The sequence below is a fragment of the Sorex araneus genome, chromosome 9 (assembly GCF_027595985.1).
Source record: "Sorex araneus isolate mSorAra2 chromosome 9, mSorAra2.pri, whole genome shotgun sequence".
In the NCBI taxonomy this organism is placed as follows: Eukaryota; Metazoa; Chordata; class Mammalia; order Eulipotyphla; family Soricidae; genus Sorex; species Sorex araneus.
Window position 1 is genome coordinate 55,436,983 of NC_073310.1, and position 27,945 is coordinate 55,464,927.

At 38.9% G+C, this 27,945-nt stretch overlaps 1 protein-coding gene across 1 annotated transcript in view; it reads right to left on the reverse strand.

The window, feature by feature from the left end:
- GPR158 (G protein-coupled receptor 158) overlaps positions 1–27,945 on the reverse strand; it is a 345,958-nt gene that overhangs the window by 25,932 nt on the left and 292,081 nt on the right. Inside the window, exon 7 of the mRNA XM_004605493.3 lies at positions 7,757–7,995. Coding sequence (XP_004605550.2) covers positions 7,757–7,995 — 239 coding nt within the window. The remainder of the gene's footprint in view (positions 1–7,756; positions 7,996–27,945) is intronic.

Consider the following 27,945-nt stretch of genomic DNA (forward strand, 5'->3'; position numbering starts at 1 on the left):
ATATAGCTCTGGCCCCTCATATTATAGAATTTAGCATTCAGTAGGGATAAAACATATTTAACTATAAATTTAAGGCACAAAGTAAATTGATGTAACAATTTTCTCTCTCCTTTAGGATCATTAAAATAACCATTCTTCAAATAAGTAAAATAATTCTTTTCAGAAGAGATAGGATATAAATATATAAGAAATTAACCCCACTTCAATTATTATAGAAACACTCAAATAAGATCTTCAAATAGGTTATGTTAAGTTTCTGGCCCTAGTAAGATCACTGTGACCAGGCTTTTATCTTTTGATTGAAATTTAAAAACACACTGAAAATTGATGCTATAGGCAGAGAAATGATGAATTATATTATGTTTTAATTTATCCCTTTGTGCCATTTTATTTTCTTTTTGCCATTCATTTGAAACAGATGCTGCAGTGTGGATTAAGTCATAGGTACATTAGAATAAAAGAAGATATATTTAAATCATTAACATTAATATAAGTTAGATGAAGGGAAAATTAATCTATTTTTCTCAACGCTGGCTGAATGGTGCTTATATCACATTTCACCTGTCATAATGTAGCACAATTTTCTATGGTAATTAAGTCTTTAAGTTCTTAGAAACAACTGCTAATTTAGAATTTCCCTATATAACTCAGTAAGAGACTGAATGTATTCTCAGTTTCTTCTAATCGTTGGCAAACAACTAATTAAATTACTGAACACATTGTCTGTTTTTTGTGTTTAAAATATACCAGGAAGGAGAGGAACAAAGGGTACATCAATGAAGTTGATAAAGGCAAAGACTGTTTTCTGTTGTAAAAATATTCCATGTGAAATTCATAGAAATGAATTCATAGTTTTGAATAGTGGGGTATCAATGTTGGAATCCTTTTAATGTACACAAAATTTTAAAAATCCCATCTGGAATGTGAACCCAACTCTATTATGTTTTACTATGGTTTAGATTTTTCTATATATTTTTCTTTAATCCTATTAAATAAGATAAACATTTAAGGGATGGTAAAGCACCAAGGAGTTTTATAACCAAATATCTCTTATGTATCTGGTGAACCTGTCATGACCATGAAGAGATGCAAGAAGCTCTTAATTTATAGAAGGGTTCTCTGTAGGGAATATGATTAGTTTATAAAACCAAAGCTGAGAAGCATTCACTTGTATCAGCTATATAGGGGGATATAGAGAATAATAACAATATAGATAAACCAAAGCCTGGATAGAATTTTATGTATCAGTTCCTGTGCTAGGTTAGAGAAAGAAGCATAGTAATTTTATTTTCAATTATGCACCTTTTAAGTTACATCAGATTATCAAAACCCAATTCTGGAAGAAATCAAGAAAACTTTTCAGGACATGCCTAGATCTGCACAGATTTAGCCATGAAATGTAAATCTACTTTTATCTGATATTACCAGTGATCACTTTTCTGTAATTTTTTTTTTAGTTAATGTGTGAATCTATCCACTTACTGTAATTCATCTTGGCTACTGTTAGTATGTTAGCATGTTGAGTAAATGATCAAAAACGTAGTCAGAAATTAACTGTCAATCAAAGAATGAACTAAAGCACCACTGTGGCCAATAAATTTATGTATTCCAAATATGGAAGGTCTATATTGAAGGATTTTGCCAACGAGCTCCAATCCTAGCAGGTGGTCAATTCAAGAGGTCTTCCTGATTCTAGGGTGCAATAATAAAAGTTGAGACAAGCAAATTAAATTATATTCATTTATCCAAGTGTAGAAACAAGAAAGGAATTCTCAGGGTAGCTAAGTTGAAACTTCTTTTTGGTTTCTGGTGCGCAGAGTTTACTCAGTGCCCTGTCTGCTACACTATATCTCTGGCTCTGAAATTTAAGCTTTCGATCATTTTAATGCTATTTTAATACTATTTTAATGCTATTGTGTAAAATCCTCACATGAATAATGGACTACCAAGTTACTAATAAATATATAATAAATAAAGATCTCTATATTTAGGGAAAAAACCTATGTTAATCCTACAATGAACATTTTTCAAAATTAGTATGGATTTTTATTTTTGGTCACACCCAGCGATGTTCAGGGGTTGCTCCTGGCTCTGCACTCAAGAATTACTCCTGGTGGTACTCAGGGGACCATATGGGATGCTGAGGATTGAACCTGGGTCGGCCTCGTGCAAGGCAAACACCCTACCCGCTGTGCTATCACTCCATCCCCTAGTATGGATTTTAAAAATTTGTTTTTGTTTTTGGGCCACACCTGTTGATGCTCAAGGGTCACTCTCTACATTTATGACCAATATTTCTAACCAGAATTCTACTTTAATGACAAAACTAGCATTATAGTCCTAGTACTTTATTTTGTATTAAAAGAGATTTTTGGGGGATAGGTTGCCTGATCCACTAGACAATTTGGTCAACATATTTTAACATTTTTTTTCTTTCCAAACTAATTTCATACATTAAGTATTTTTAACTTCTTGATGAAGATTTTCCACCTCAAAGAAAAATCTACTTCTCCTCATCTGATGCATAAAATAGTTCCTTTTCAGGAGACAAGGAATTAGATTTTAGTACATTTTAAGCTAGCTAAAGATATATTAATTTATTCCTGAAGAGTCAAAATCTCATGGTAAATATTCTACTTTTAGAAATATATAAAGAGGCATATGCTACATGCTAGAAAACATTACATTAAGAGAGAGTAAAGAATATACTAATGTTATATGCTGAAAGATAAATTAAGAAAAATGCAATATGATGAAAGATAAAGGAAATTGTAATGGGGTAATATGAAAAAAATTAAAGCAATTACATATCTTATTTTTTAAGATAGTCTAAATTTCAAATGTCTGTTGTTAAATAATGTCCTGACTTTTTTGTTTGTTTGTTTGTTTTGGGGGACACACCCTTTGGTGCTAAAGGCTTACTCCTGGCTCTAAACTCAGAGATGACTGCTGGAGAGCTTGGATGATCATATGGGGTACCAGGGATGGAATCCAGGTCGGTTGCGTGCAAGACAAGTGCCCTATATGCTGTAGTATCACTCCAACCACCATGTCCTAACATTTCTTTTTTTTTTTTCATGTCCTAACATTTCTTTAGAGAATTATGTTTCTTCAGGAATAGTGCATTATGGGATCTAAGGTGTTCCAGGGGTTGATACGGCAAAACAATGACTGGAAGATAACAAATACAACACAACCAAAACTAAACCACCACCAACAACGAAAACATTTAACTTCCTCTTACTTCTTGGTCATTAAATACCAAACATTAAATACCCTCGCGCTTATTTTTTTTTTTCTTGGAAACCCTTACATTGTCTTGACAGGTTTTGGAATATTGGTGTCTCCTGCCCTGCTTTCACCTTATTCTGAAAGCAAATGACCTTGATCCTGTCAGCATCATCAGTCACTACTCTTAGCTTCTCTTTACCTCTTCCATAATAGCGACCTGGTTAGTGACCAGCACAGGACATTCCCTGTAGCCCTTTTGAAGCGTGGGTCTTTATTTTCTCTCATATTGCCTACCTCAGGATTGAGATGTGAACTTGGGGTTTTCTTTTGTCCTCTATGTCTCCTTTACCAATATTATCAAGCACTTAATGCCCACTTTTTCCATAGTTCTCTTATTTTTTTCACTGGACAGATTTACTACCTGGTAAATGTGTTCTCTGGAGAGAAGTAGAATTCTGTAGCTGTAAATCATAATAAAAATAGTCTACTGATACTAATGAGTTACTATAGAGGAAGTTTAAAAACATAAACTTGAAGAGAAAATCATAGTCAAAATAGAAAATTTTGGTGGGAGGTAAAGGAGTTTTAGATGACAGAAAAGTCATAAAAAGATCACTGGACATGAAAAGATCAAATTAGATGATTATGGCACACAGGTGTTAGCTTAGATACCATAAGGGGAAATAAAGAATGGGCAGGAGAAGTATATATATATGAAGGGGCTGGAGCGATAGCACAACAGGTAGGGCATTTGCCTTGTACATGGCCGAACCAGGTTTGATTCCTCCGTCTCTCTTGGAGAGTCCGGCAAGCTACTGAGAGTATCCCAGCTGCATGGCAGAGCCTGGCAAGCTCCCTGTGGCATATTTAACATGCCAAAAACAGTAACAAGTCTCACAATGGAGACGTTACTGGTGCCCGCTCGAGCAAATCGATGAATAATGGGAGGACAGTGCTACAGTGCTATATATATATACATATATATGTATATATATGAAAATTGATATATGAATACTGGATAATATATGCGTAAACATGTGTGTATATGGAAAGATAAGTAGGTAGGAATTGGAAGACACTTCAATCTGATGGTTCCTAGTCCATGTTTCAAATATAAGTCAACTAAGAGAAAAGAAAAACACAGCTAGCTTAAAGATAGAAGAAAAGAAACAAGATTTGACATAATTGTTGCAAAGAGTGTGCTAGCAATTGATCAGAGAAAAAGTAAGATTGATATGCTAAGAGCACAACTATGGTTAGTAATCATAATACTAAGTTCATGTGATTATGTAAAGTCAGTAGTTCTATGGTTTAGAATAACATCAAAATCACCTGAAGGGTCTGGTCACATCAAAGACTGCTTGAAGGTTTCAGGGTGTGCCTCACTTTCCTGGGGTGTCTGATGGAGGAAATTTGAGACAGATTGAAGAATCTTGCCTGTCTAACATTCCCTGGGGTTGTTGTTACTCCCTTTAGACCACACCTTGAAAGCCACTGCACTGTGTCTTTCTCCATTTAAAATTCCAAACTTAAAGGCCCTGAGTTTGATAACTCTCACTAAAAGTATGTATCCTAAAAGCAATTTAGTCAACCTGCTGATTCATCATCTAACGTCCTTGTTTCTCCAAATTCCTTTTCAGATGTTTCAAGACTCACAAGAAACAGTATTTTACAATGTCTTAAAGCTGGAGAGATGGCTCAAAGGGCTGAGCACATGCTTTTCATGTAGAAGTCCTGGATTTGATCCTTGGGTCCACATCTTTCCTCAAATACTGCTGGGTGAGAACCCAAACTGAGAATACAATGAATTCTAACATGTCTCATTCCGAGTCAGGCATTTCCTTCTTATTTCAAATAATTTCCACTCACCTCCATCCACCATTACTGAATTAGTATTAAAATTTTAAAAAGTTTATATACACTTATTTCCAATAATCTAACTAATATCAATGGCTCAAATAACTTTTGTAAAGATTCTTAGGCTTTCATCCAAATTGATTTCTTCCTTTATTAAAACAATAGTTTAAGAATTTTTAATCACTGAGTTTTTCTTTTTCATAGTTTTAAACTACTATATTTTATTTATATAAACCAATAAGACACAATAACAGAAGCTGTAGTTACTCAATGGCTCTTATTGTGTAAAATTCTTCTAACAAAGTTGATATAAAATGACACCAGATTATTAATCATGTTAATGTGTATTTATACATATGTATCCCTTTTCTCTTTTATATATACAACATAAATATGATATTCAGCATGAACAGTAAAATATCTGTCTGGGGCCTATCCAGTACTACTCAAGGAGCTACTCCCAGTCCTGAGCTCAGCCTGCCTATACTCTGGGGATCAGACAGTGCTGGAATCTAACCCAGGTCTCCAGCATGCAAGACATGCACTTCATGATTGATTTATTTCCCTCCGGCCCTGCAAAATAAAACTGCAAAAAGTCTCAAATATAACTGAAAACCAATGTATACAAAAGTTAAAATAGAGGTCAGGCAAGTAGACTGTACTTTCCTCATTCCCACTTGGTGATGCTTTATTCCCACTTATAATGTCCATACAATATGAGTGCATGAGCATTATGCATTTGTATTTAAAAACATAAGCAGCATTTTTATGATACTTTAGGTAATTGTATTTTCCAAGTTTGGCTATACCTAGATTGAATAACATACAAATCTTGGTAAAGTTTTCCTTTATGATATAATTTGTTTAATTCTTACATCTAGACAAAAGAATCAGAATTGCTTCCTACTTTAACTCGATGCTTATTTTCAGATGATGATCTCAGTATCTACAGCTGTGGATCTACTGATAGCTTCTTTTGATATTAATCAAAGTATAATGATTGGTTCTACAAATACGTAGAATTTTTATCATAATCATTATTAATGTCCCTCTCTATAATCAATTGCTTTCTTGTTGCAAATACGAGGTATATAACATTTTTAAAATACTTCGCTTAGAAAAGTAGTGTTCTATTTAAATTGTAAACTAAATATAAACTTCATAGCTTCTAGCAAAATACTAAATATGACTATTTGACCATGGCAAAATATGGGCAATACAGAAAATAGGGTTGGAGAGACTGTACAGATGCTTTGTTCTGCATGTGGCAGACCCAGGGTCAAAATCCAACACTGCATATGGTCCCCTAATACCAGCAAGAGTGATCCCTGAGCACAGCTCGGTGTGATCACAAACCTGTCTCTCTCCAAAAAATCTTAAAAAAAAAAGTCATGCACTTACTTATTTGTTTGGAGGTCGGGCTAAAACGGACAGTGTTCTGGGGTCATTCCTGTTGATATTCAGGGAACTAACAAAATATGTACTCTAGTCCTTTAAGCCATCTCCCTGGCCTTCGTGTGTGTGTGTGTGTGTGTGTGTGTGTGTGTGTGTGTGTGTTGTGTGTGTGTGTGTATTCATATGAAGTCAAGATTTTCCTATTATTTACCAAGAGGAACAAAAACAACTAAACAACAAAGTTGTTTTCATTTTCTGCTCTTTGAATTTGTATCTTTGGAGGCTTAGTTAAAAATATTCTAATTTTAATCACAGAAAAATTCTCTGGATTTCTATTAAAAAATCAACCAAAGCTAAATTGGGTGCTTCAGAAATGGTTCAAGCCATAGACCAAATGCCTTCCTTATTTTCTTATCGATGAAGAATAGTGTCTGTAACTCTATCAAATATAGGTCTGGTAGCCCCAAAGCAGTGCTGGGAGTGCCCTCCCCTCAACTCTTCCTAATAAGTTAAAAAATACAAAAACCCTGACATGTCAGGAAAAATAATTTGTGCTTTTAACTGAAGTCATCATATGGTTCTTCCAAGTTCTCCAATTTCTTAGTCACATTACTCATACTACCATTATGAAGCATGGCTTCATTTCTGTGTAATAATAGATCTTCAGAGAATTTCTAGTCAATTATCTTTAGAAATAAGATTAGAGATTGTGTAGAAAAAATAATTACAGTGTCCTACATACCTTGCACGCGGCTGACCCGAGTTCAATTCCTCCGCCCCTCTTGGAGAGCCTGCACAGCAGAGCCTGGCAAGCTACTTGTGCGTATTGGATATGTCACAAACAGTAACAATAAGTCTCTCAATGAGAGATGTTACTGGTGCCCGTTTGAAAGATACCAGAAGGTTTTCTTTTTTTCTCAACTAAAGAAAATGCCAAGAGAAAGGGGATTGTCCATAGAATGGGGGCACACTAGGAAGTGAGAATACAGAAAGCAAGCTTGTATAAAGAATTTGATTTTCAAATTTATTTCTCCTTTCTGATTTTGCTGATTTTATTTTCTTAACAAAGTAGCATACCTTTGAAAAAGAATGGAAACTTTCTCAAAAAGTTTACATTCCACATGTCATTACAGTGATTTTCATAATATTTTACCCAGAGCACATTAGGTGCAATTCGTTCTAGGCTCCATGAAAATGGTTGGCAAACTTCCAGAAAAGCACATTTGTTACCAGAAAAGGAAGAGAACAATCATAGAAAAGAGGGACAACATACCAACTGCTGTCATGTAATCCCAGCGTTCAATGAGGCACATATTGAAGATGAGGTGATCAGATGTTTGCCCTTGGCCAATAAGTGACATTTGTCTCTCCAAATTCTGGCAAACAGATGATGTCCAGCCAACAAGAAACCAAAATACTACCAAGAGTATCACTGCTAGCATCCTCATAACTCGTCCACCAGTCATATAGGGAATTCGTTGAGCTGTTCGTGAGAGAAACACCTTCAAAACCCTGGAAGAGCAACATATCAAAATGTGAAAGTGAACCTAATGCTCAGAAAGTAAAATTCTAAAATAGGTCACTTTTCTAGCTGGAATTGCAAGCAACCAAAATCTACTTCTACAGTTTTAACACGAGAAAACTAAGAAACAGTATTGCACATACTTCTCTTCCTATAGCAGAGCAAATATCTTGTATTTGAGGCCAACAGGTTGATAGTTTTATGTAAGATGTGATTCTTTTCAGTGTTTCAAAATTAGCTCCCAAAGCAAGCAGTTAAATTTTACAATATTATCCTGAGTCACAGAGCGATGCTCACGGGTTACCCCTGGCTCTGCACTCAGAAATTACTCCTCACAGTGCTCAGGGATGCTGAGCTTATGCTTATGAGATGCTGTGGGTCAAACCCAGGTTGGCCACACGCAAGGCAAATGCACTCCCCACTACAATATAGCCTGTGTTTTTTGGAGGGGGGGTAAGTTGTTTTTGGTTTTTATGGGGGACGGGGGCGGGGTGGTTCCTCTCAACCCTGCCAGAGTTCTCTTCCACCCAGCCTTGTAAAAGACCAACTCCTGGAATCTATGAAGGCTCAGTGAAGGAGAACATCAGGGGTGTTTTCAGAGGCTACTGACCGTGTCTGAGCAATGGGTCCATCAGGGTAAACTAGAGTCATTCATCCAACCAGTACAGCTCCAGGCTCTTAGAACAAGAGTGAATTCAGGTCACTCTTTGTAGCTTGGATATGGGAATGCCCTCTGACTCCGGGGCTGACCAGATCCTTCACAGGGACACGTCTGTCCATCCACAGCCTGGTACCTCAAGCATCACTCCAAAAAGCTGGATCAGCAGCCCCACACCAGCGACACGATGAAGAGTGGGGTACAGCCCCTCCAAATACTGATGAAACAGCTCTTGCGTCCTGAGCACATCCCAGAACACCCTCCTTCTGGCCCTCGCCTCTCTCCCGATCATGCATTCTTCCACGCACACTGGGGTAACTACAGTTTTGTTTTTGTTTGTTTGGGTTTTTTTTAGTTTTTCTTTTTTTGCTTTTTGGCAGAGATGCACAGAGGTTAGTCCTGGCTTTGTATTCAGGAATTACTCCTGAAGGTGCTCGGGGACCCTATGGGATGCTAGGAATCGAACCCGGGTCAGTAGCGTGCAAGGCAAACGTCCTACCTGTTTGACCATCACTCCAGTCCTTAATTACAGGGGTCACATTACTCTGTGACCCCAAAACCAACCAAACAAAAATAATTTGGGGGGGCTTGAGTGATAGTATAGCAGGCAGTGCATCGCCGGGTGTGACCCAAAAAGCAAAGAACAAAAAACCAAAAAATAATAACAATTAAACAATTTTTTCTTTCTCTATTTTTAAAGACTGTAATTGGATAAAACTGATATTTCTCAGATTATAGTCAGATTATAAGAACAGAATTGGGCTCTTTCTCTGCAGGGCTATGCTGAATGTTTGTTCGCTTTTATTTTATTTATGGTGGGTGCTCTCAAGTAGTGCTCAGGGAATCCTGTGGAGGTGATAGTCAGTCAAGTGGATTGAACAGTTCATGAAGTGCTTGGCCCGAGGACGGGACACTGCTTTAGCTCTTGGACACCCTGTTTCTGTGAAGGTGACCCTGTGATGCCAGGGATCAAGCTGGGTCTTGTGCATATGCCCCATAACCCTAGTTCTTCACCTTTATTCACCTTTATACCAAGGTCCAATCTGCATACAGCTAGCAGGAAAAAAAAATCCCTATTTCAAATAGGGCTGGAGCAATAGCACAGCAGGTAGGGCATTTGCCTTACACTTGACCGACCCCAGTTCGGTTCCTCTGTCCCTCTCAGAGAGCCCGGCAAGCTACCAAGAGTATCCTGCCCTCTCAGCAAAGCCTGACAAGCTTCCTGTGGCATGTCCGATATGCCAAAAAACAGTAACAACAAATCTCACAGTGGAGACATTACTGGTACCCGCTTGAGCAAATCGATGAGCAATGATACAGTATTATCCTGAGTCAAAAACTTTGGGGGATGAGGGGGAGTAGGAGATCACATATGTAACAGTATTGGAGCACATGCCTTTCATGTTCAAGCCCTAAGGGACTAGTGTTACATGACCCCTAGCACAGCCTTGAGTGGCCCTAGTGGCTCCCAAGCTTTGTGATATGTGGCTCCGTAACAATAAAATACAAACAAACAAACAACAAAACCCCCCCAAATACAAAAAACAAACAAAAAAATCTCTTCCGTGAACCTGTTGTCTTTTCACTGAACAATATTAGCAAATGTATTTTCTAAAAGTCATTATATAAAAGCTCCATTTCGTGGGGCTAGAGCGATAGCACAGCAGGTAGGGTGTTTACCTTGCATACAGCTGACGCCGGTTCGATTCCCAGCATCCCATATGGTCCCCTGAGCACTGCCAGGAGTAATTCCTGAGTGCATGAGCCAAGAGTAACCCCTGTGCATTGCTGCGTGTGACCCAAAAAACAAACAAAACAAAACAAAAAGAAGCTCCATTTCGAGTCCTTTTATTATTACCTTACAAAAATTAGTAGGGTAAGAAGAATGAAACATCCAATAAAAGGAATGTTTAAATACAAGACCAACTGGACAACATCACTGCAATAAGGAAGAGGACTGGGATGACTGTAGCATCTTTGACATTTTTTATTTTGGCTTTGGCATAAGACAGCCAAATCAATAGCCAGACGTGAGAACTGCACTAGATGATATTTAAAAGCTGTTCTTCCTGAGATACAGAGATGCTTCCATCCACTAGTTTTTAAATTTCAACTCCACAATATTCTTAACTGATTTTTAATTCACTACATTTATTCATTCAAATGACTAGTATCTCAAATGGGGAATGAAACATTTTTTTGATGGTGTATATTATGTCTAGGGTAGTAAAACAAACAAATGCCTGTCACAAATTCTACCTTGACTTAATTTGAATATCTCTAATATGATATACTATAATATAATGACAAACACATAAAAACAACTACAGGAGCACGGATCTGTCTTCTAGACTCTTACAATATGCTCAAAAGTTTACAAAGAGTGACCATGCAAAATGCACATGTTGTAAATAGCTAGTAATCCCATTAATCAAAAAGAATAAATGGTACTTGATTTAGGTTTTTATTTATTTATTTATTTATTTATTTATTTTTTAAATTTTTATTTTTTTATTGAATCACCATGTGGAAAGTTACAAAGTTCTCAGGTTTATGTCTCAGTTATACAATACTCAAACACCCATCCCTTCACCCGTGCCCATATTCCACCACCAAAGACCCCAGTATACCTCCCACCCCCCACCCCCGCCCCCTTCCCTGCCTGCTTAGTTGATAAATTTCACTTCATTTTCACTTTACCTTGATTACATTCCATATTTCAACACAACATTCAGTATTGTTGGAGTTTTCCCCCAAGAAAGACAGCCCTACTGCCAATGCAGCATTTGATAATTAGTTTTCCATTGCTGAGACTGGAAAGATATGAAGTCCCATTGTTTCAAGTACATAGAATTTTTTCCCCCTCCTTCCGCGCCACCAAGTGTCTGCTTAATAAATAGTCCTCATATTATGGCTGACACCACGCCGCCCGACGAGAAAAAAGGATATTTCCAGTCCTGGCCGGCGTGGGGCTATGGCTTAGTTCAGTCTAGCGACATGGTTGCAAGTAGTTTCTGGAACCGGAAGTAGTCTAGTTAGGCTCCGGATTCTGGTTGATCAGCAGCATGGTGGCTACACAAAAGTGTGGCCACCTGGGTTGAGTCTCGGCGAAGCATGCGCTGGTATCGGCCCGAGACTTCCCAAGCGTCCCGCTGTTCCAAGTATACAGTTTTTTTCCCCCCCTCCCATTCCCGCACCTCTAAGTTCGTGCCTGCTTAATAGACTTCATAATATGGTGGACACCACACCGCGTTTCTCCCAGAAAAGGGAAAAGAACCGAGAAAGAAGGATATTTCCTCACCTCAGCTGGCGTGGGGCTTTGGCTTACTTCACAGTCTAAAGAAATAGCTGCTACTTTGATTACCTTCAATATTTTAACAAAAACCTCAGTACTATTGTTTGGAGTTTCCCCCCACAGTAAGACCTGCTAAAAAAGGAACCTTTTCACGTTGCTGACAATCAAGAGATATTAGGTCGCGCGGCTGCTGTCGAAGCCGCGTGGTTTGGGATTTCTATATGAAGTCCAGGGAAAATTCTTTTGGTAATTGCATCACTGCGATCTTTTACTTCCCTTTTGTGGTGCTCACATGATGGAGGAGCCCGGAGAGAAGAACCATGCCTCGCTGGCAGCGCATGGGCCAGTAGCTCTGATATACAGTTTGGAGGCATTTTGGGGGCGCTGCTCGTGTCCAAAGTAGTTCAGTTGCCTCCGGGGTCAAGCTCGTGCGGCGGCAGAAAGGAGCGTACCCACATGGCGCTGTGCTTAAATATGGGCACAGGGCGGATCCGGAAGTCCCGCCCCCTTGGCTTTCCCGGGCTTCCCTCGGGTTCCTGCATACTCTAAAAACCGGCAGTTGCCTCGCTACATTCAATAAGAAAGAGTTGAGAGAGAAAAGACCGTGCCCGGCTGGAGGCCCATGGGCCAGTAGCTCCGATCACACAGTTTGGAGGCATTTTGGGGGCGTTGCTTGTGTCCAAAGTAGTTCAGTTGCCTCCGGGGTCGAGCTCGCATGGCGGCAAAAAGTGATTTAGGTTTTTGTGGAGACTAGTAAGTATATATGAAATCAAGTGGAGAATATATAATGAAACATTCTAGTTGAAGAAATCATGTAACAAAGCAAAAGTAAGAAAATATAGTTTTTTTTTAAGGGCACATGGGCAGAACTATTTTGCAGAAAGGAACTTTGGTTCTCAACACATAGGAATGAGAAGGGAGTTTTCAGATTACTTACAAGAGTTTTTTCTTTTTAAAAATCAAGTTGAGAGGACTGCTTCTTCAGAAAAAATTAGCTATGATTTCTATTTTTATTCCATAGCCAAGATGTGGAAAGCCATTTTTTTTTTTGGTACTTAAAGATATTTACAATCTCCACTAAAATGTTAAGCCTCAAAGAGAGCTGAAAGTAGATTTGTTAAATAACTTCCTTTAAAATTCAGATAAATATATCTTTTGCAAAGAAAATTGCAAAAGTATAATCCCATTTTGCTAACCTTTTAATCAAGAAATACCACTTCTAGATTATCAGAAAATTTCTTGTTTTCTAGTTGACCGTTTGAGTATTTATTTTAGTGTAATAATTAGTCATTGCCACTGATCCCAAAACACTTCCAGAAAGGAAAACCAAAGCTAACACTAGGAAACACAATAACACAATTCTTCACTTCAGTCTAAAAATTTCAAACTACTGGTTATTGATTGTACAATGAAATAAAAATGCATTTTCAGCATTACCTTAAAACAAAATAAGAAAATATTGCCTTGTCTTTCAATATCTCTCTGGCTTGTGGGGCCAGAGAGATATTAAAGCAAAAAAACCTCTTGCCTTGTATGTGAACAATCTGGGTTCAATCAATCCCTGGCACCTCATATGGTTCCTCGAGCACTGTAAGGAGTGATCCTTGATCATAGAGCCCGGATTAAGCCCTTAGAACCACCAGGTGTCCTTCGCCATGAAACCCCAAATTGTATAAAAGAAATCTGCATATATGCTTTGAGATATAATACGACAGTAAAATTATATATACCTATTAATCTTATTCGATTGATTACTTTTCCAAATGTTTTTTCACAGAGAAATTCTCAGGCTACCAACTGTTCAGAAGGTTTTACTATTTCTGAAGGAAAGCAGTAACATTAAAAAAAGACTGAAATAAATCACTCTTGATAGCATAAAGTTGATAAAGGTGCCTTTCCAAAGGGCTCTCTGTTCTTTCCTAATAAACAGTTTTGAGTTTTCACTATGTTCATAGTAAAATATAAAGCCTCAATGTAACACAAAGCTTTGAATGTTCAGACCATTGTTTTTCTTGTGTTTGTACACATTTTTTGGTTTCCTAAAGAAGAGTGAGCATACATATACTAAAGCCACTCTGTTCTTTAAAATTCTGTAATTTTACTGCAATAATTCTATAGTCCTGAAGCTGCCTGTTTGAGTCAAGTATCTACTCATTTTTCTACCGACCCCCAACATTCCAGGGAATAAGTGTTAGCTGGTGATAAAAGGTAGTAGTTGACTGTCATCTTTCACAAATGTAAAGCTACTCAGGTCTTGACAGAAGTCGAGAGGAAACTGTACAAAAATGACTTCCTATCAGTTTGCTTTCAACTGTGACAAGTCTTCATGTTTATTTTCTCAATCTATCATGTAAACAAAAGCTACTTTTTGGCTCTGGAATGAATTTCAGACATATATTAAAGGAGTGACATCATCTGGATCATGGATTCTTCAATTTTTCCAACTGTGACCCCTTTACACCTTCATTCTCGCTCCAGGTACCTATGAGGTACTTAATAGATGCACTGAACCTTATTCTTAAAGAATCACAGTTGCTTGTTGGACTTCTCTTGTGACTTCACAGGCTATATTGGACCCCACTGGTAACTCTCCCAGAACTGAAGGTGATGTTTGGTGGGGAGGATTGACAGTGGAACTGTCACCTGTTTAAATATTTGGAGAAAAATGAACTAGTAGATGCCCCCTGAAGCAAAGGATAGCAATCGAGAAAACAGACTAAACAAAAAGTTAGAAGAAAAGCTGGGGAATGAGATGTAAGACTTTTAAAAGCTCCTACATTTTCTTGGGTAACTGAAAGATTGGAAAATATAGAGAAAAAGTCCAAGAGGACCTAAGGAATTTATATTATCCTGATTTGAGGGTCTATATAAGCAGGAAGTGAATCTAAGGCAAACTTAAAGTTCTTGGCCAAGTGTTAAAAGTCTGTCCAAACACACACACACACACACATTCACACACACACACACACACACACCAACATACACTACGGAGTAAATAATGGAGTTTTAATTTTTAAATTTAATTACTGTCATTGGCTGGAGGAATAGCACAGCGGTAGGGTGTTTGCCTTGCATGCCGCTGACCTGGGTTCGATTCATCCGCCCCTCTCAGAGAGCCCGGCAAGCTACCAAGAGTATCTCACCCACACAGCAGAGCCTGGCAACCTACCCGTGGCATATTCAATATGCCAAAAATAGAAATAACAAATCTCACAATGGAGATGTTACTGGTGCCCTCTAGAGCAAATCGATGAGTAATAGGATGACAGTAACAGTGATTATTGTCATTATTATTATTATTTTTTTAGCAGGGGGAGTCATACCTGATGGTACTTAGGGACTATTCTTGGCTCTGCATTCAGGGATCACTTCTGGCATTGTTCAAGAGACCATACTGGGTCTTGGTAATTGAACCTGGGTCAGCTGTGTGCAAGGGAAATGCCCTACTGGCTGTACTATCTCTCCAACCCCAAAGAATAGGAGTTTTAAAACATTTTGTTGTTGTTATATTAGCTTTTAAAAAAATCTCTGTTGAATTACCAGGTGACTTAGTAATGAAAAGAACAGAGACTTCATGGCTATACATAATGAGGTATGTAGTTATTAAAGAATAAGTTAAAGAAAATCACCAAGCTAACAACAGCAACCATAAAAACAACAGTGACAATCTTGGGGAGTATGGAGAATGTGATCTGCAGATTTACCACATTATAATATTATTAAAGTATATATTTTAAAAGGATTCTTCAACTTTTCCAACTGTGACCCCTTTACGCCTTCATTCTCGGTCCAGTAACCCATGAGGTATTTAATAGATATACTGAACCTTATTCTCAAAGAATCATGCAAACAATCAAAAATATATGGTCTATACATATGAAAAATAAAAGCTGGCCCTGTGGCATACTCAGGCATTATACTTACTAAAAAAAGACCTTGTCTGTCTTAAATATGTGGAAAAGTTCAAGGAAACGATAAACAAAGAATTAAGGTAAACTAAGAGAGTAATCTTATTAAATAAAGACTATCAATATAAAGAAAATATGGAGCTGAAGAGATAGCACAGGAAACTAAGATTCCTGCTTTACATGGGGCTGAGCCTGTTTCAAATCTTTAATACCACATATGGTACCCCAGCACAGCCAGAAATTATCCCTGAGCACAAATAGAACCAAGAGTAAGCTGTGAGCATCAGATGTAGCCCCCAAACCAATAAATCAAACAAATATAAATGATAAAAAAGAACCAAATAAACATTTTGGAGATATAAAGTAAAATGATAAACATAATTCACTAGAGGTGGCCAAGCTGATTTGATCAAAGAGAAGACAGAATAAATGAACTCTGATATTTTCTAGGTCAATTGCAATTCGCTACATCAAGCAAAAAGAAAAAATGTAGAAGAAATAAAGTTTTAGAGACTTGTGACACACTAACACACAAAGATATTCATTACATAACTCCCAGAAAGACAAGGAAAGAACTTAAAAAGAATATTCAAAGAAATAATGGCTGACATTTTCCAAATTTGAGCTAAGAAGCTCAAGTAACACAAGAGTACTATAAACTTAAAAAGATGCACATTAAGACAAACAAAAACCTGACTGTTGAGAAAGTTAACAACCAGGAAACTTTCAAAGGAGCTAGAAAAATACATGGAATTCTCTGTAACATTAAGAATTAATCTCTCACAGTAGGACAGACATAGAAAGATTGCACTCATGGGTGGAATATAAAGCAACAGAATGGGAGACTAACACCCAAGAATAGTAGAGATAAGGACCAGGAGGTTTACTCCACAGCTTTAAAGCTGGCCTCAAATGCTGGGGGAAAAGGCAGCTCAGATAGAGAAGGGAATATCAAGTAAAGGGTGTTTGGAGGACCCGCTCGGGTTGGGAGATGTGTGCAGAATGTAGACTATAGATTGAACACAATGGCCACTCAATGCCTCTATTGCAAACTACAACACCCAAAAGGAAAGAGAGAGAAAAAGGGAATGCCCTGCCACAGAGGCAGGGTGGGGTTTGGAGATGGGGTGGGGAGGGGGGGAGGGATACTGGGATCATTGGTAGTGGAGAATGGGCACTGGTGGAGGGATGGGTACTTGATCATTGTATGACTGAAATACAAGCACGAAAGTTTGTAAGTCTGTAACTGTACCTCACGGATTCACTAATTGAAAAAAAAAAAGAGTTAATCTCTCATGGAGAAATCATAGAGGCAAAGAACAGTGGGACTCCACACACCACACAGAGGTGACTGTAATTTAGACAATGGAAAAGAACAAGCATTGAAGATACAGACAATCATAAGCTCATATATTGTAGGTAGAAATCTAAAATGGGGCTCACTGGTGTGATGTGCGATCTGATTGTTGTTTTGGTTTGATAAACATCTGTTTCTTAACTGCATTCCTTTGGAGGTGTGAGTTTTACTGATATTACAAATAAAAGCTTGAAGCAACAGAATGCTTAATTGTAGTGCAGATCATACGTGTTATACTAAATGACATATTTATTGATCCCTAGAGATATTACATTTTGAATGTGGGGACAAATTCTTTCAGAGAAACAGATTTTAATATAAATACTAGTGTGTATAAATACTCATTGCTGCCCTCTCTACTTCAATTTACAATAGAAAGATATTTCAAGTGTGACGATGAATCATTCTGAAGGCAAAGAAGAAATCTCTTTCATTCAGAATAGACATAAATTCTCAAACCATCTTCTGACAATACCTTAAAGAACAGGTTTTGAAGGGCCAAAAAGAGTAACAACATGTCTCAAAATGGAGACGTTACTGGTGCCCGCTCGAGCGAGTTGATGAACAACGGGATGACAGTGACAGTGACAGTGACGGCATAAGGCTTGTGTGGGATTGATCCTAGTTTGATCCCTGGCACCACATATGATCCTCGAAACACAGAGCAGCAGGGTCACCGAGACTGTGTATGGTCCAACTCTTTCCTCAATCTCCACTTCCCAAAATAGGTTCTGAGGTGGAGGAAGTGGGTTACATGGTAGAGCACATGCCTCAGTCAGCTATCTCTCTGGCTCCCACTTTCCAGTTGTCTTATAGGGAAATCTTATACATAGCCTTGAGTTTTTTAGATTAAAAAAAAATTACCTAAAAAATATGATTGTTACAGAATTATATAATCTCTTGTAGCTCACAATTAATACAAGAAACAATAATCAGCAGTGTTCTGGGGGCTCAGGGCTACTCCTTGTGATAGATATGTACTTTCGTGGTGAAGGCATTCCATGGCACCCTGGGGGTAGTAACTAGGGTCACAGTACTTGAGGGACACCAGAATGACATGCAACTAGTATGGGGAATTGAACTCAGGGCCTCATACAATTTTTGTCCATATCTCTGTATTTATCACTTCTAGCAGGTATGAGGTTGAAGTAGAAGGATAACAGTGAGTTTAGGAATATATAGTGCAAATGAGGATCTATGTTGGCTAGCTTGAAGTTTGTGTTTAATATAATTGTATATTTTCCCCTTGGAGACAATCTAAGAATGTACTTTAGAGTAGGATGCAAAGTGCATTTAATGGAAAGTTGCTTTAGCTTGCTAAAAAAAACCCCAGGTTTTTAGAAAATAAACCATTGATGCATATTACCCACTATTTCCAGTAGATTGTGCCAATTAATACTGTCTCCAGCAGAGTCTGAGACAATCTTGCCCTCCAGGATGCTTTATATTAGTGACAATTATAATTAAAAGAAATGTTGCTATGCACACTGAATTTTGAAGACCTAGTTCAAATACAAAATAGAAAATAGAAAAAATAATTTTGTATTTCAGTTAAATTTTAAAATAAAAAACATTTAAAATCATTGGGTTAGATAAAATGTATAATTGACTTAATTTTGACTACTTTTAATCTTGCTACCAGAAAAGTTTTCTGGTATCATCTTATTTGCCCTCCACCACCCTTCCCCCGCCCCCTGCCCTTGCCTCCACTGTTTGCTGGTAAATCTTGGAATCAAAGTGTTGTAGACGCAGACTATCTCACCTTGGCCTTTACAAAAGCCTGGCTGTCCTTCACTGTACTGCATGCATGAATAAATCTTAGTTACTGCTTATAATCTTACATCTACTCTATATAAGGAAAAGAAATACTTTTACTTGAGGGCATATCAGAATTTTCAGTTGCTAAAAAATGCATTTTGAACAAAGTATCAGGAAATATCTGAAAAAATTCTAATTACTAGTTAATATATGGCTTCTTAATTCATTATATAAAGATGGTTAATATATACATATTTATTTACACATACATATGTGAATTAAAACCGTGATAATTCAGGTAACAAAAATTCCCATGTTTCAAATGTGGCACCGTGGGGGCTGGAGGGATAGCACAGCGGGCAGGGTATTTGCCTTGCACGCGGTTGACCTGGGTTCAATCCCCAGCATCCCATATGGTCCCCTGAGCACTGCCAGGAATAATTTCTGAGTGCAAAGCCAGGAGTAACCCCTGTGCATAGCCAGGTATGCTCAAAAAGCAAAAAAAAAAAAAACAAAAAACAAAAAACAAACAAACAAACAAATAAAAATCAAATGTGGCACCGAGACACAAAATTACATATTTAATAGCAAATATCTCTCTAGAAATCTAGACATAATACTGATACTGTAATTAGAAATTAGAGTAGGTATAGATACAATCTATAAAAAAAGAAAATCTCTACATTGGGAAGCTCTAATGTGAAGATTTTTATGTTATAAAATAAACTGCATTTCAGTTATGTGTGAAAAAATCATGGAGGATATTTGGTCAGCAAAATAAGCATTTAAGTATTTTCATTTTTAGAGGGATGTGCCAGTTTATGTCTAATATGTAATGTATTCTGAGCATAATGACAACTAAAATTGAATTTTCTTTCACTTCAAATTTTATCAAAAAGGCACTCATTGATGTTAAAGTTTCTCTATGAACCAGACTTTTAGTTACTAAGATATAGCTTTGACCAATTTACTTCTATTTCCCCAAATCGTTTACTTCCTACGAATACACTACACTGAACACATTATTTGATGAATGAAGCTATTAAAACAGAACCTTTAATTAGCTTCTACAAGTGACATGAATATACCAGCATAATTAATAGTATTTGAGCCATTCAGCAGGAGTGTTTAGGGAGATAGAGAGTGCAGTGTGACAGAAATCACTGGAAGGCGGAGATTGGAGAGGAATGAACAGAGCAAACTGTCAAATCCTCTGCTGAGTTAGAGATTTTATAATGAAACAAATCACTGGACATTAGGAGTTTTTTTCACAGCTTCTGGGGAGTCTATTCAGAATGGCAAGCTGTAAGCAAAGTTTCAAAAGACTCAGACTCCAACAGCTCCCAGATGGGTTGCAAGTATGCCAAGAAGGCAAAGATGACTGAAGGAAGAAGAGGGCACCATTTGCTTATTTATCAGGTTTTCAAGGGCCCTTTTCTTTCTCTGTCTTCCCAAGCATTAATGACGAAATGGAAAAAAAAGTAGGTCCTGCAAAACCAAGATATGACTGCATAGTTTCAGTAAAGTCATTAAAATTGGACCAGAAACCACACCTGTCGGATATCATTGGTTTGTCCTTTCTCCCTTGCCACAGAGTTTAGGCTTATCTGGTAACAATCTCTAAACTATTCTAGACTACATTGGTGTGTCCTGCTCCCCTTGCCACTAGGAGCTTAGGTATATCAGTCACACCCATCAAAGTGCTCCCAGTTTACCTGCTCTTCTTCTAATCAAACTCTGTTAATTTGTAAGGTCAGACCTTGCTAGGACAGTGAACTTGTAAGTTAATATCGTCTTTCTCCTCTCTTATGTCTTTTGAATAGTTTACTTTAAAACAATATCCTTTTTGTATGGACAAAGAAAGACACTTATTAATATGCTTTGGTAACATGGGATTTAATTGGCTTCAAATATTATTCACTCCCGGGCATCTGCTTTCTCGACTTAAGCCTCAGCTGCCCTTGCTTCCTAGCACCCCCAAAATCAGGGTCCCGACAAGGGACGGGACGGACCCAGGGCAAGCGGTGAGTTATGTGCTACCCTGGCATCGAGATGGGCCTGGCCAAAGCGCCTAATGCTTAACTATATGTTAAGAGCTTGGTCATGGGCATGTCATGTCATGATCCAAAAGCAACAAGGAGACTAGGGCCCTGCTAGGGATAGGAAAGACTAATCTGGCCTGAGTGCTGTAGTCTGAGATCGAGGTGACTCCCGGAGAGCAATTATAGAAGCTCAATGTATCTCTTGCTATGTCCATACAAAATGATTTATAATACGAATACTTATATGTTAGTTGGACAAAGAGAGGGGAAACATACCCAGGGGATTCCGCTCTTGGGCGGATGTCCTGCTGAAAGAGATTCTGTCCTAGTGAAAGCATCCCCTAAGGGATGGAACTTTACCCCCTATTGATTGTAACCACACCTATGCATAAGCCCCTGCCCTCGGGGGATTTAAGGTGGCTGTGAGAGGGGGCTGGGGGCGAGTTCCAGGGGAGAACTCGCTGGGGGCGAGTTCCAGCAGAGAGAGAGAATGAAATAGGATGGGAGAGGAAGAAGCAGGAGGAGAATCAGAGGAGAATGGAGATGGGAATGGAATAAACTGCGATTGAGACCAACCGGCTTGCCTCCGTTCCTTCCTTCGCCTGCCTCATCATCGCCATCAACCTCCCCGGGGTGGGGGAAGCGGCTGGAGACTACCGAACGCGGGTGGCGAGAGAGTCAGTGCCGCTGCCCTGTGCCCAGTGCCCGGCACCCCTTCCTTTTTCTTTTTTGTGTTTTTACACACACACCCAATTTTGTGGTGCCTTTGCCTAGTCGTCACCATGTAAGTTCATCTACTGGACCTATTCTAGAGACTCATAAATAAATCTCGAAAGAGACGAACTAGCCACAAAAATTTCTCGGATATCCAGTCCTGGCTGAGACCTCTGAGACTATCTTGCGAGGGGGGTGGGTCAAGTTTCTGCCTCTACCAAAGCCCCCACAGCCACACTCATACCCTAACAGCTGTCACCATGCCTCTAGCCAGACTGCCCAATTAAATATTTTGTATTTTCTTGGGCACATGGCCGCATTTGCAACCGCATGACATCTCCAAACTATATGATACTAACTTTCCTATAGGCGCATCCTGGATTGGGTAGAAAGGTAATGGAGAAGCCAACTAATCTCAACTAACAAAAACAGTAACACAGAAGGCTTAACTTGCAACAACAACTTACTAAACCCTCAGATAAGGATTTAATGTCCCCATGGTGACATACAATTTTCACAAACTTTCTTTGACTGGAATTTTTTTTTATTATTCAATTAGACATTTAATGGTAACAAACAATATAAAATAAATTATTGTGAACCTGCTAGGGGTCAGGCTGGTTGGAAAATCGGAGACAATTGTGGAGAGAAGGTGACAACGGTGGTGGGATTGCGGTTGGGATATTGAATACCTGTAACAAATCATCATGAACAATTTTGTAAACCATATTGTTTAAATAAAACGGGAAAAAATTGTGTCAGAACACAATTCTGTGCATTAGAATGAGCTTTCTGAAATAATAACATTAGGAAGAAAATTTATATATTTAAAATTCCAATGAATTTGATTTTTATTGCTTTACTACATAAAAATTTAAGTGGTAAGAGGATTTCTAGGGAAACTTTAAATATTACTCTCACAAAATCCAGGTGGCACTTGATGAATTGAGAAAAACCAAAAGAGAAAGTAAAATCACTAACAAACTTTAAAGAAAAATTTCTTTCTTTTTCCTTTCTTTCTTTCTCCCTTCTTCCTTCCTTCCTTCCTTCCTTCCTTCCTTCCTTCCTTCCTTCCTTCCTTCCTTCCTTCCTTCCTTCCTTCCTTCCTCCTTCCTTCCTTCCTTCCTTCCTCCTTCCTTCCTTCCTTCCTTCCTTCCTTCCTTCCTTCCTTCCTTCCTTCCTTCCTTCCTTCCTTCCTTCCTTCCTTCCTTCCCTCCTCCCTTCCTTCCTTCCTCCCTTCCTCCCTCCCTCCCTCCCTCCCTCCTTTTTCTTTCTTCTTTCTTTCTTTCTTTCTTTCTTTCTTTCTTTCTTTCTTTCTTTCTTTCTTTCTTTCTTTCTTTCTTTCTTTCTTTCTTTCTTTCTTTCTTTCTTTCTTTCTTTCTTTCTTTCTTTCTTTCTTTCTTTCTTCTCTGTTTTGGGTCTAGGCACAGTAGTGCTCAGGGCTTATTCCTGGTTCCATGCTCAGGGATAACTCAAAGTGAGCTTGGGGGACCATATGGAGTGCTGGAGATTGAACCCAGGTCAGTCACATGCAAGGCATTAAATACCTTGCATAAATACATTAAATATTTGCATAAATACATTAAATACCCTACATGCTGTATTATTTCTTTGGTCCCTTTTCAAATATCTTAAAATGATAGTATTAGTATTAGAGATTGGAGTATTAGAGATCGTTCTACAACATAAATTTGAAAACTTTATTCTCTAAAAATTCATATAAACAATGTTGTAAAGCAGCTTCTTACTTTTTAGTGCGCAAAGCATGACTTTATGAGGTACATACAAGATTTTCTAATCAACTTGGAGATTAAAAGTGCTTTTTTGGCTTTAGAACCTACTTAACTACCTAGTGATAAAGTTTTCCATGACCAAGCTTTGGTCAAGTGTAAAAAACTAAAGCTCGCCGAGGGGCGCGTGCATTCACGGGCTCTCCAGGAGGCTGTCTCACCACCCGAGTTCGGTGCTCTGGAACCACTGTGTATGGGTTAGGACGGCCATTGGCCAAGGACTGGCAAGGGAAGAACGAGGACCAAGCTGGTTGCTGATTAGTTGCCGTTTATTCAATCTTCCATCTTTCTCATCTCCCGCACTCCCAGCTCTGTCCTCTCTCTGGATCAACTGCCGCCTCTCTCTGCTTCTCTAGTCTCTCCTCCTCCTTCTCTCTCCCACCTTGCCCTCTAGGCTACACCCAGCCAGGTAGCAAAATCAACATAAGAAAGCCCTTCCTGAGAAGGTACGAACTTGGTGGCGCGGAAAAAAAAAAAAAATGTGTGCTTTGAACTTGAAACAGCCGCAGGATACAGAGCCAGCCCTAGTCGGGCCCGTGCTCGGCTCGGGCCGGCCGGGTTTTCGGCCCGGGCACCCATGCCCCTGCAGAGCCGGTGGATGTGGAACAAGCGGGAACCAGAGACAGCTTTAGGAATTGGGGTTCCAGCAAGTGCCTGCACCCATGTATGGAGACTGTGAATTAAGCCTTTGCCCCACGCCGGCTAACGGAGGAAAGAACCTTCCTTCTTGGTCTCTCTCCCCTCCGGGAGAAGGCGTGGTGTCCGACATTTTGTGGGTCCGTTGAGAAGGTACGAACTTGGTGGCGCGGAAAAAAAAAAAAAAATGTGTGCTTTGAACTTGAAACAGCCGCAGGATACAGAGCCAGCCCTAGTCGGGCCCGTGCTCGGCTCCGGCCGGCCGGGTTTTCGGCCCGGGCGCCCATGCCCCTGCAGAGCCGGTGGATGTGGAACAAGCGGGAACCAGAGACAGCTTTAGGAATTGGTTTCTGGCAGAATTTTCCCAGGACTTTATACAGAAATCCAAAACCGCGCGGACGCTGCTGCGTCCGCGCGACTTAACATTTATAATTGTCATCAATGTGAAAGGGTTCCATTTGAACAGGTCAGACTTGGGGGGAAACTCCAAATAATGACAGTAAGTTTTTGTTGAAATATTGAAGGTTCTTAATGTAACAGCCACCTCTGGACTATGAGCTAAGCAAAAGCCCCACGCTGGCCAACGTGGTGTGGAGTACACCATACTATGAGGCGCAGGAAGGGGGATGAGGGGGAAAAATTAAAAAAAAAAAAATGGAAAAGGAAAAAGAGAAAAAAAAAGAGAGAGAGAGAGTTATGTCAACTATAGTGAGTTTTGTGTTGAATTATGGAATGTAATCAAGGTAAAGAAAAAATGAAGTGAAATTCATTAGTTATACAGTAGGGGGTAGGGGGTGGGGGCGGGGGGTAAACTGGGGTTTCTGGTGGTGGAATTTGGGCACTGGTGAAGGGATGGGTGTTTGAATATTGTATAACTCACATATAAACCTGAGAACTTTGTAACTTTCCACATGGTGATTTAATAAAAATAAAAAAAAAAAAAAAAAAAAAAAGAAAGCCCTTCCTGAGGTCAGGGCATTCCAAAGCCCTTCCTGACTCTTAAGATTTTTTCCTTTCCTTAGTCCAAACACTTATCAACATCATCAACATCTTAATACTAGTTATTTTTATATGGATATAGCAAGAGATACATTGAGGCTTGCAAGGCAGCTCTCCTGGCAACATCTTGCCACAGGCTCAGACTACAGCACTCAGGCCAGATTAATCATTCCTCACCCTAGTAGGGTCCAAATCTAGTTAACGCTGTTTGGATCATGATGACATTTGTCCATGATCAAGCTCTTAACTTATAGTTAAGCATTAGGCACTTTGGCCAGGCCCATCTCGATGCCAGGGTAGCACACAACTCACCGCTTGCCCTGGGTCCATCTCGTCCCTCGTCGGGACCCTGTTTTGGGGGGTGCTAGGAAGTAAGGGCAGCTGAGGCTTAGGTGCAGAGAACAGATGCCCAGGAGGAAAATATCATGTAGAGTCAAATGACTCCCAGATAGCATTTGCTAAGTCTTCCTGTGTCCATACAAAAAGGACATGGCTCTGAATAAACTATGCAAAGGACTCAAGAAGAGAAAAACAATATTTACAACTCAACAGAACACTAAGAAAGAAGCTACAAATAAACAAAGAGGAATGGGAGCACTGTAACGAGAGTAACCCAGTAAACCTAAACTACCTAAGGCTATGTTATCCTACAGTCAGGCTCTTCTCAGACCTCTCCTCCACATGCTGACACTTGGACCTCTGTTTCTGTATTGTCCAAGTTTAAAACAAATCTTAAATTATTTTAGTGAGACTTCCCCATACTTGATATTTAGGATCATCTTGGCTTGGCTCTGCAAGAATTTTTTCAAGTTGGGTTTCCCAGAAATTACAATTTTTCTCCTAGTGCTTCCTCTTCATAATTCTCTATACTCTCTATGTATTCTATATTCTATATATTCTCTCTACATATTTCCTCTTTTTCTTGTTTTGTTTGTAGAAGTCAAAGTTTATATACTTATATATAATATATAACTTTACTGGTGCCCACTTGAGCAAATCGATGAACAATTTGTATAATTTGTATAATCTGTAAGTATTATAAATATAGATTATACAGTAAGTACAGATTATACTTACTGACATTTTATTCTTATCAGGAAAAGTGAGAAAGTTTTCATTAATTCAGCATGTCATTGTTACTGTTTTTGGCATATTGAATACGCCCCAGGGAGCTTGCCAGGCTCTGCAAAGTTACTTTCAAAGTTACTTTCTTTTTATAACTTTTACAGAGTTAGAGGTGGTGAAAAAAAAAAATGAAACTATCTGTAAGTATATAAGGTACAAATATTTGAACCAATCAGAAAAATCTATGCTTCACATTCTAATTGCAAACAGAAGACTGGATAATTTGATTATTATTTTTCTTTGCTAAAGACAGTAGATCATGATTAGTATTTTGCTGAAATTTCTGTATCTTGGATGCAGAATCTCCTACGCCCGCACCAGGCTTTCTTCACGAGGGCTCCTCTGAGGGGCGTGGGTTGAGATTCCTTATCTGCCTCAAGCAAATCCCTGGCAGCCGAAAACCTCCAGAACCCAGCCACAGCCATGCTCAAGGCCACTCTCCCCACACTTGGACGAGTCTTACGCAAGAAGGAACCGGCAGAGGAACCCAGGCATGCGGTACCCAGGGCTGATATCTCCAAGCCTGCTCGGATCGGGACTGAGCGTCCTCCACCCAGAACCCCCATTTTCTAGTAGCTTCCAGAGCTCACCCAGAAACTGCCCCTGGTGCCATGTAATCCCATCAATGGCCAAGATCCAGAGACTTTATGTAAAACAAAGCTCCTAGAAGCATGTGGCCGGACCTCTTATAGTCCAGCCCACTGATGTGCCTAAAGCAGCACACATGTGTTTGGTTTTAACATATTTGCTTATATTCTTTGATATACATTCTCCGTCCCTCTCGGAGAGCCTGGCAAGCTACCAAGAGTATCCCGCCCACACGGAAGGGCCTGGCAAGCTCCCCGGGGTGTATTTGATATGCCAAATACAGTAATAACAGGTCTCATTCCCTTGACCCTGAAAGAGCCTCCAATCGTTGGGAAAGGTGAGTAAGGAGAGGCTGCTAAAATCTCAGGGCTAGGATGAATGGAGATGTTACTGGTGCCCGCTCAAGCAAATCGATGAACAACAAGATGACAGTGATACAGTTATATAACTAATACATTATACATTTATATAACATATATAACTTTTATATATCTATAAAAGTGTATATATGTATATATATACATACACACACACTATATATATATATATATATATATTTTATGGGATTGACCACATCCCAGTGGTGCTCAGGGCTTACTCTTGGCTCAGGGGTCACTCCTGGTGGGGCTGGGGATTGAACCCGAGTCAGTCATATGCAAGACAAGCATCCTATCCATTGTACTGTCACTCCAGCCCGCACCAGGACACTTTTTTATTTTTAACATTGTCAAGAGATATTTTCTTAAACTTAAGAACAATTTGTCCCATTTCCTTGGGACAACATGGGTCATAATAAATGTCACTGTAATTCTTCACTTGGAGGTATTTTATATTCCGGAATAGGTGACAAAACATGATAATCATGGGAAGCATCAAAGAAAGAGTCATGTCCTTACAAGGATCCAGTACACAAATCTATCCCATTTTCTAGTGAACATGTGATGTACACAGTTACATGTTCAAAGGATGCTTTATTGATAAGTTATTTTGGTTGGAGTGGGCAACACAGTAACACCATTTAGAAATTGTTTCAAGTTGAAACTCTATATGTTTTCATTTGGGACTTTCAA